We start from the raw sequence: 10,076 nt of genomic DNA on the forward strand, positions 1-10,076 counted from the left end.
TGTAACCGTGGATTCTTTGAAACTCCAGTTCCAGGGGGATCTGATTGATGCCCTTTGGCCTCCTCCAGCACCACATGCATGTGGAGTGCAAACACACACATGGGCAAAACACTCATACATATAATGTTCTTTAAAAAATAAATTGTATTCTATATAAATTTTATAAAAAAACAAATAATTTAGACCAATTTTGTTTCTTGAGCCACATGAGATTAGGGCTTGCTGTTAGTTAAATGCAGATGTCAAATTAATTCTGATGACGTCTAACAATTCTACAAGAGGACAAAATGCACTGCAGTAGCCCCCTCCCCCAATCTACACGTTGAATACTACATGTCTGTGTTTGTCATTCTGATATACATTTGAGAACAGATTCTTTAATAGTATCGTGTCTAAAGGTTTGGTGGAAATACGTGAATACTCATAAGATGCAATATATCCAAACCCTACTTGTGTAAATAAAATGAAAACTTAATAGTATGCAATCCTGTCTCCCAGTCTACTGTGTTAAGGGTTTGTTAATTATGTTCTTTCTGTTTGAAATCTGTCTTTCCTGACAAATAGGAGGTTTGGGGCTGTGTCAGGAGAGCCACCTCCAATAATAGGCTTGGTTTTGTATTCGTTGGGTTGAGGTGACTGAAACATTTAGATGAACAGAGACTAAGAAGCCAACTTTGAGCATATAAGGAAAGAGGTGAACCCACTGGGAGAAAGGATCAAACAAAATCATGAGCTAAATGTGAAAAGGACTGCGTGTGAGGACTGAAGGCTGATTTTATTTTGCTCAGCTGTCTGAGATATTCGGCGGGAGCAGCCCTGAAAGAGCCTCAGTCAGCTGAAGGCTTTGTTTTTTCTCCTTGCTGTCTGTCCGGCACCTCACCAGTTGCCCACTGCCCAGGCTCTACAGCGTTATTTAAAGCCCGCCCAGCCTGACACGGGAACTTGGGCTTTAGCGATCGCGTTTGGCCCTGCTCAGCCACCGTGACCCGCCTTTGCGCATGTGCAGGGTGAACGTCGGAGAAGGTGAAGATGGCGGCGGCCCGGGCTGCGGCCCTGGGAGTCCGATGGCTGCAAAGGACAACCCGCGGCGTGGTGCCACTGGAGGCACGGAGAGGTCTGCGCGGTGTGGGAAGCGGGTGCCTGAAGTTTGCAGTTTCGGGAGGGAGGCTTGCTTGGAACGGTGGCGGAGGTGTCAGACAGGCGTTGGAGGTGGGGGTAGGGGGACAGGTGAATTAGTGTGTCCAAAGAAGGGATACAGGGTAGCTGCGGTCCCGCAAGGTGCGGCACTCCGACCTCAGCAGTCACTGCCGCTTAGTCTTTTCTGGGTGGGTGCCTAAAGAACCGTGTCCATCTGACCTGTATCCTTCTGCGTCCAGCCTTCCACATGACCAAGGACATGATGCCGGGGTCATATCCTAGGACCCCAGAAGAACGCGCCGCGGCCGCCAAGAAGTATAATATGCGTGTGGAAGACTACCAGCCGTACCCAGATGATGGCATGGGGTGAGGTAGAGGAGGTCTACTCTCATCAGGGATAGTGGTGGGTGAAGACGGTTGGATTAGGTGATGCGACTCTGATGTTTTCTCCCGGATCCTTCTAGTGACCCCTCGGAGTCACTAGTGTGGGTGCTTTTCTTGGTTGCAGGAGATGGGAGTGGGTGGGTGAGCAGCTGCAGCCGAGAGAACTTCAATTTTTTTTTCCTTGGCTCAGGCTGTTTCCTCAAATGAGGAAGCCGAGGTTATAATAGCTCCCCCGAGGACTGCAGAATAGCGAAATTCTTCCTTGGCTCCATCCAGAGCACTGGGTTTCATTTAGATTGAACATCTGCTGGGCTCAGGTGCTGTCATCTAGACCATCTAGGTGACCAGGCTGGAGCTGGAATCCTGTCATGAGAACCTTGCCGAGGATGGGATACTCTGTATTTGTGTATGTTTTTTGTTTTGTTTTGTTTTTGCCATTAGGGATATGAAAATGCCATTGACAGTTAAACAAATTACAGGATTACACATCCACCTTCGTTCTTCAGTTGGTGTTGGTCCTTTCCGGACCTCTATCCATGTAACAGTTAATTATGAATAGTGATTAAACATCATCTTCACTTCCTGTGTTAGCATTTTTCTTTTTTTTTCTTCTTTTTTTTCTTTTTTAAAAAATTATTTATTTATTTATGTAGGATTACACTGTCGATGTCTTCAGACACACCAGAAGAGGGCATCAGATCTTGTTACAGATGGTTGTGAGCCACCATGTGGTTGCTGGGATTTGAACTTAGGACCTCAGGAAGAGCAGTCGGTGCTCTTAACTGCTGAGCCAACCTCTCCAGCCCCCAGCATTTTTCTTTTCTTTTTATTCCGGCCATTTTCTTTGACACGTGTTCAGTTATCATTGTCTGTTTTTTATTTTATTGTGGCCTGGAACAGCCTGAGTACTAGTCTGTATAAGGTGAACTTAGATCTTTAGGGGGAGAACCCAGTTAAGCAAGATTTCCAAGGAGGTGTTTGAGGCATGAGGGTATATATCAGCTTGTGGTTAAGAAACATAGTAGCTATGGAGAAGAAAAGCCTTTTCTAATGTGTACCTATTTTATTTTATCCAACAAATGTGGATGTGACTGGTTGATAAATTCCCTTTTAGTTCTGAGTTGTGTGACTTTTCTTTGTAAATAAAGATAAGTCCATGCATGCTGTTTCAGGGTTTGACATAACCTCTAACTATAATCTGGACTTTTTTGGTTCTGTGCTTAGTACTAAGACATCTCAATTTTGGGGTAAGTTCTTCTATCCTAAGCGATGTAGTTATATATGTCGATTTGTTTCTGATGTTTGGGATGAGGGCTTTGACTTGTCAGGGACTACTATAGCCCTTTCCAGAAGTCCTTGCTGTCTCTCTCAGGTATGGCGACTACCCCATGCTTCCCAACCGCTCCCAGCAAGAGAGGGACCCGTGGTATGACTGGGACCACCCAGACCTCAGGCTGAACTGGGGTGAGCCGGTGAGCAAGCCATTACCCACTGCACTTCCTCCCAGCTTCCTTGTGTTCTCCTGGCACTCTTTCCTTACTGCAAATGGCACTTTTCTTGCTAAGCTTTTCTGCTCAAGGAAGCAAGGCCCAGTGACCTGAGACCCGAAGTTCTGCATGCGGTTACATGGGATGGAACTTAGAGGAATCCCCAAGGCCTGCGTCCTGTGAACATTGTGCAGGTCATGCTTGAGTAATGTTCTCAATTGTGCCGGCAGCATTCATCTTTAAGGCTGGCCCTGTGTGTCTTGGACCTGGCTCAGAATATTGCCCTAAGAAGGGTAGTGCTTCTTGGAAGTCTGTATCAGGCTGTGGCCATTCCAGATTGCCTGTTGTCTTAGTTAGAATTTCTGTTGCTATGATGAAACACCATGACCAAAAAAGCAAGTCGGAAGGAAATTATTTATTTGGCTTACACTTTCATATCGCTGTTCATCATTTAAGGAAGTCAGGACAGGACCTCACACAGGGCAGGAAGCTGGAGGCAGGAGCTGATGCAGAGGCCATGGAAGGATGCTGCTTACTGGCTTGTGCCCTGTAGCTTGCCCAGCCTACGTTCTTGTAGAACCCACCAGCCCAGGGATGGCACCACCCACAGTGGACTCTCCGTCCTTGATCACTAATTGAGAAAATGCCTTACAGCTGGATCTTATAGAGACATTTTTCTCAATTGAGGTTTCCTTCTTTCAGATAACTGTAGGTTGTGTGAAGTTGACCCAAGACTAGCCAAAACACCTGTCTTTTGCAAGAAGAGTTTGTGACAGCTATGTGCCTTTCTGCCACAGATACACTGGGACCTAGACATGTACATCAGGAATCGTGTGGACACATCTCCTACACCTGTTTCCTGGGATGTCATGTGTAAACATCTCTTCGGCTTCGTGGCTTTCATGCTTTTCATGTTCTGGGTAGGGGACACGTTCCATTCCTACCAACCTGTGGTGAGTATCTTACGTGCTCTCCAAAGCACATTTGCCTCCTCTCCCGAGAGTGAAGTTGCAGGGTAGGAAACTAGCCAGTGCCAAGTTTGGCTTCCTAGAGTTTTAGAAAAGATGAAGATGAAGGACTTTACCCTCCGGCCCACACAGACATCAGAGCACTGCTCTGCACCGCTGCATGGACCAGATAACTGAGGAGACAGGCTTGAGCACTAACTAGTGGGTGAGAATGTGGGGTTTCCATTTGAGGACAGTAGTTCCACTTATGTTTTAGTGGTCACCAAAGACGCTAGAGCTGCAAACTTACCCTGTACTGAGCACACGAAGGGCACTTTCCACAGGGCACTGGAAACAGTTGTCCTTGATAAACATAGACAGTTGTGACCAGAGCATTCAAAGGACAGAGAAGGTGCACTTCCCAGCTGGAGGGAGGGATTAGGACGCTTTAGATAGAAGACACAGTGAGCGCCATGTCATGAGCATGCGTGTACAAGCCTGGCACGGCTTGTGCGTGCCCACCGACAGCGAATGCACAGAGTGGGGTGACCTGTGGGAGGGAGCAGGACTCAAATGAGGGGCTAGAAAGGGTCTGGGTCACGAGGAGGTCAGGGAAACCATGAGGGACAAGAAAGAGCAGTAGGAGGGGGCGGATGGTGAGTTAGGTGAGATAGAAACTAGGACCAGTGAAGTGGCTCAGTGGGTAAAGGCCCTTGCTGCCCAGCCTGTTGACCGGAGGTCAGTCCCTGGGACCCCCGTGGTAAGAGGAGAGAACTGACTCCCGTGAGTTGCCCTCTGACTTCCAGTGAGTGCCAAAGTAGTAGTGTGCCCACACACCTAGATATTAAATAAGTAAATGTAATAAAAATATCCAAAAATTTAAATCAGCCTTTAAAAAAGTACGTTTCCTAGAGAACTTCCATACACTCATATTCCTCAGGCCTGGTTCTTGGAAGTCCTAATTCTGTGCTCTACAGTAGGGTTCGAGAATCAGTTTTCTCAGCAATTTCTAGGTAATTATAAAATGCGTTTAGAATTGAAGATCACTAGATTAGGAGGTGAACTGAGTAGCTCTGTTGGGCAGCTTTTATTGCATAGCTGAGGATTTGAGCTTGACGGCAGAGTGGGGTATTAATCAAACAGATATTTATATAACCTCTGCATGGACCAGATGCAGACTGTGCCATGGGGAGGGATGCAGGTATTTTTTGGGCTGCCTCTAGTACCAGGGAGACATGTAGAAGCCTGGCATGATGTGGGCCTGGCTCTAAGGAAGATTAGTCTAGGAGTGTCTCCAGGGTGTTTCGAGAGAAGAGAACTGAAGGCAGGGGCTGCAGTGTTTGCAGTCGGCTGCCCAGTGCTGCCTCTGCAGAGATGACGTCCTGAAGGGGGCTGGCAGAGTGTGTTCACTGACACGGGCCTTGCTAAGCCCTGGGGACTTTTGCTGGAGAGCATGTGGGGCTGTGGTGAGCACTGACTTCACTTCAGGAGAGCAAGGAGCAGTGTGGCTCTTCCATTTTTCAGTTCTGTAAGCACATCACCCTTTTCTCCTCCCTCCGAGCTGTGTTCTCTGACAGCTGTTTGTTGGTAAAGCCAGCAGCCCTGAAAGCGCGTCCCAGGCGCGTCTCCTCTGCTCGCTCCCACCGCTGCTCCTGCACGCCTCATTTGCCAGGCCACTTTAGTGGTGGAGCCATTAGAGGCTGAGTGACTTAGAGGAGATTGAGTCTGTCTCGACCCCAGGAGAGGGAGAGGGAGAGGGAGCGGGAGCGGGGTGGATGGATGCGCCATCTCATTTAGAAAGCTTTGGCTTGGACCTCCCCTCCACTGCACACTTGCAGGGCACACACCACTTCTCTCACAGCTTAGGCGCTCTCTGCTGTGGGTTGAGCAGGGGAAGAGCAGGGCCTCTGCCACTTTAGCTCAGCCGAGTCTGACCCGAGGCTACTGTCCGCCCATTTGCTCTGTGGGACTGTTAGGTAGGGAAGAGTCAGGTATCCGCTGGCTGGCTGGTGTTCTTGCTGACCCTTGTGCTTTCTGTTTTTTGTCTTCTTCCTTAGGGTCCGAAGCAGTACCCTTACAATAATCTGTACCTGGAGCGAGGCGGTGATCCTACCAAAGAGCCCGAGCCTGTGGTTCACTATGATATCTGAGGAGGCTTGATGGGCTTTCGTGCCCTCTAAATAGGACTCCCTCGTTCCTAGAGGTTTAACCTTAATGAGATCCCTAATAAAGCTCAGTGCTGTGGTATCTGTGTCTCCTTTCCCCAGGAACAGTCACTACTGTGAGGAGCCGGGTCCTGGTCCTTCCCTCTGCATGTTGCCTGCCTGCATTCCTGTTTTCCTGTTTTCCTGCTCTGAAATTGGAGGGATGGGAAGGAAGGTTAGGAAATAGCATAAGGAGATTATAGGCCATCTTCCCGGGGCTGGGAAAGTGGCTTCCAGCTGCAGTTGCACAGCAGATAGTAAAGGATCGGTCCTTTCCTGTTTATAGGGCTGAAGAAGGTGTACGCTCACTTCCCAATTTGGAACAAGATTCATTTTCCTTAAAAAAACATTTTTGTGGGGCACATCTATAATCTTAGCATACAGGAAGCTGAGGCAGGAGGATTGCAAGTTTGATGCTAGTCTGGGCTACATAGTAAGGCTATCAAGGCAATCCAACTTTTAAGTAATAGTTGTTAAGTTTAAAGACATGTGGTGCATGCCTCTAATCCCAGCACTTGGGAGGCTGAGGCAGGAGGATCTCCATGAGTTCAGGACTAGTCTAGTGGTTTGAGGCATGTTTTAAAAGAAAGTAAGGCATTTTGAGTGATGGAACAGTAGGAGGCGCCTGGCCAGCAGCTGTGGCATTCCTTCATCCCTCCTTTCAAAGCAAGTTTTTTAAAACAGCCGCTTATTAAGTTAGTGTTGTCCCTATTTATGAACCCTATTAAGGGCTCATCCAAGCCCTTGTGGCAACCTTAGAAGAAAGCTATCATAATGCATTTCTGTTGTCTAAAGCATATGTTGTTAACCACAGGTAAAGAGTATATACAGATATCAATGAAGAATATGCAAGGACATCAAGGCCACTTGCCAAAAGGGTACATGTGTCACTGAGAACTAAACCACCCTGACCTTTAGTTATCACCTTTGGAGATGACAGTCTAAAGTTCTCAGATTTATAGTGTTTGGTCAGATGGCTTTAATCCCAGCATTAGGAGGGAGAAGCAGGCAGATCTCTGAGCTCTAAACCAGCTAGTGAGATGCTGTCTCATGAAGTTTGCTGCACTGGGGAACTATGGCTTAAGGACATTGGATGCTTTCCCATCACACACATGATGGTTCACACCATGTGTAACTCAGTCCTCCGGGATCTGACACCATCTTCTGGCCTCCAGGGACACTGCATTATGGTGCTCAGACATTCAGGCAAACAGTCATAAAATAAAAATTTTTTAAAATGTTGGTTGTGGTGGTACATGCTTTTAATTCGTGGTACATGGTGGGTGGGGTAGAGGCAGGTGGATCTCTTAGTTTCAGGCTGACCAAGGTAGGAAGACCCTGTCTCAAAAACAACAAAAACTCAAAAGGATTAAAGAGTATAGCGATCAGATTAAAACTTAAAGCAATCCCAGTCACCAGGGTGGTTGTGGAATAATGGACAAAGTAGCTACATTTGTAGTCTAAGCCGTAAAGCTTGTTGAGTAGAAGTGACCAGAGCAACCAGTAAAAAGACCTGGCTGAGTTGGCTTCAAGGCAATCCAAGCCGATCTGTTAACCTTCAAAGAGGGTAAGACTCGGTGGAAGGAAACGTGGTGGCTCATGCCTGAAACTCAGGCAAATAAAAGAAATGGTGTAAGTATCATTTCTGGATTTTGTAAAATTGTATGTTAGAAATATCCAAAGAGGAGGATCTAAGTACAGTGCTTGTCAAGGAGTTTCCTGTGACCAGGGACCCCCGGTGTCAGTGCATCTGTAGTCTCTAGTCAACGGACACTGTTTAGGGGGTTGCTTTTTGACAGTCTTACTATGTAGCTTTGGCTGAGATTAAAAGTAGAACATTTTCTTAACCCTATTTCATTTGGAATTCTGACCCATAAAAAAAGCTGTTTCTCCTGCAATCAGTACAAATAAGCCATCAGATTTAGTCACTGCTTTATTGCAGGAAAGAAAGACCATGACCATAACAACTCAAGGACAGTTGATTGAGGGTGTACTTACAGTTTCAAAAGCTTGGTCCATTATCAGCATGGTGGGGAGCATGGTGGGGAGCATAGTAGGCATGACGATGGAGACATGGTTGAGAGCTACATCCTGATCTGGGAGTGTGCATGTGTGCATGTGTGTGTGAGGCAGGCGGGTGAGAGTCTGACGGGGCTGCCACGAGCTTTTGAAACCTCAAAACTCACCCCTATTGACATATGTCCTCCAACAAGAACATGCTTCCTTACCTTCTAATACTTCTAGTCCTTTCCAAGAGTTCAAATATGTGCTGTAGATGATATGTGTGCATCCACACATGCACACAGAATGTCATTTTAAGAAGTTCCTTTTACAGAGATGTATTCTCTCTCTTTTTTTTTTTTTTTGGATTTGATTTTTTTCAAGACAGGGTTTCTCTGTGTAGCCCCGGCTGTCCTGGAACTCACTCTGTAGACCAAACTGGCCTTGAACTCAGAAATCCACCTGCCTCTGCCCCCCAGAGTGCTGGGATTACAGGCGTGTGCCACCATTGCCCAGCTCAGAGATGTATTCTTTAATCATTTCAGTTTTAAATTTTTATTTATGTGAATGCATATGACTGTGTGTCACCAGGAAATGATGTTGGATGCTCTGGGATTGGAGTTAGGAAGCTGGAAACTGCAATGTGGGTGCTGGGAACAGAACCTTAGGACTTATTACAGATTTCTTTTGTGGTGCTCCCTCAGTGTGGTTGGTACTTCTGCTTTATTCCCTAATTTGGGGGGTACTGGCCAAGGTTCAGCTGTGTGTGTGTGTGTGTGTGTGTGTGTGACAGGATCACCTGTAGTCCAGTGTGGCCTTGAACTTGTTAGGTAGCTGAAGATGACCTTGAACTTTTGATCCTTGTGTCTCCATCTTCTGAGTACTGGGATTACAAGGTAGCCACCACCTGTTTTTTGTAGTGCTGGGAAATAAATCCAGGCTTTCAAGCCTTAGGACAAGCACTCTCTCAGTCAGTCCACACCTCCAGCCCCTACAGCTCAGTCAGCCACTGATCTTGTTCACTCCCTACTCCACCCCCACCACCTCACCTGTTCCTGTGATAGGACATTAAAAAAAAAGTTGAATGTTTAGTTGTAGCAACAACGGTCCTGGCACAGATGGTGCCACACATGGGTTTCTTTCTTTCTTTCTTTCTTTCTTTCTTTCTTTCTTTCTTTCTTTCTTTCTTTCTTTTTTTGGTATAGAATAGAGTTTATTCAGAGAGTTAGTGGGGGGGGGGAGAGAGAGAGAGAGAAAGAGAGAGTAGAGAAGTGGAGTGGAGACCAGCCATGACCACATGGAGAGGGGTGGGGGAGAGCCCAAGGGGCAGAGAGGTGAGAGTATGTGAGAGAGTGGAGAGCAAAGAGACCTGGGTTTCTTTCTGACTTCAAAACTGCCCATCAGATAATAGACACCCCAGTTTCAGAGGTGGCCTAGGTCCAAGTCACCATACTGTTCATGCATCAGGTGGAACTTTAGAGTCACCTTGGATACCTTCACCTGCCACAGTTCCCTCAACCTGAAAAGCATCTGCGATAGCTTCACGTTTTCTTTCCTCTGCCTCAGGATTTTAGCTCTGTTATCAGCGACATCTACCGGGTCTCCCTGGCTCTTGAGCCGGCATAGTCTTGAATCCTTTCCTTTCTCAGTCTGGAGAGCCAGGGCAGCTCTCCTTCAGTCGCCAGTATTAATCCAGGCTTTCTTCACTGGTCCCTGGGCTGATCTATTCCTCTTGTAATTGGATCCCTGCCTTTCGCCCATCTCTCCAAAGGGAACCATACTGCCAGACAAAATACAAATGCCACTAGTGCCTCTGACCCAAACTTTTCAGTAATTCCCCATTAACTGCAGAATTAATTGGTATTCCACAATTTATCAGGACTCGTTCTTTGCTCAGTCCTTTGATTTACTGTGTG

The 10,076-nt window shown here is 46.9% G+C and overlaps 1 protein-coding gene across 1 annotated transcript; it reads left to right on the plus strand.

Moving 5' to 3' along the window:
* The first annotated feature begins 994 nt into the window (after positions 1-994).
* Ndufb8 (NADH:ubiquinone oxidoreductase subunit B8) lies at positions 995-6,202 on the plus strand. The gene is made up of 5 exons (XM_052185149.1): positions 995-1,114; positions 1,377-1,503; positions 2,894-2,993; positions 3,806-3,961; positions 6,013-6,202. The coding sequence occupies exons 1-5, from the start codon at positions 1,030-1,032 to the stop codon at positions 6,103-6,105; spliced, it is 561 nt and encodes a 186-aa protein (XP_052041109.1). The 5' UTR covers positions 995-1,029; the 3' UTR covers positions 6,106-6,202.
* The last annotated feature ends 3,874 nt before the right edge of the window (positions 6,203-10,076 follow it).

The sequence above is a fragment of the Apodemus sylvaticus genome, chromosome 1 (genome assembly GCF_947179515.1).
Source record: "Apodemus sylvaticus chromosome 1, mApoSyl1.1, whole genome shotgun sequence".
In the NCBI taxonomy this organism is placed as follows: Eukaryota; Metazoa; Chordata; class Mammalia; order Rodentia; family Muridae; genus Apodemus; species Apodemus sylvaticus.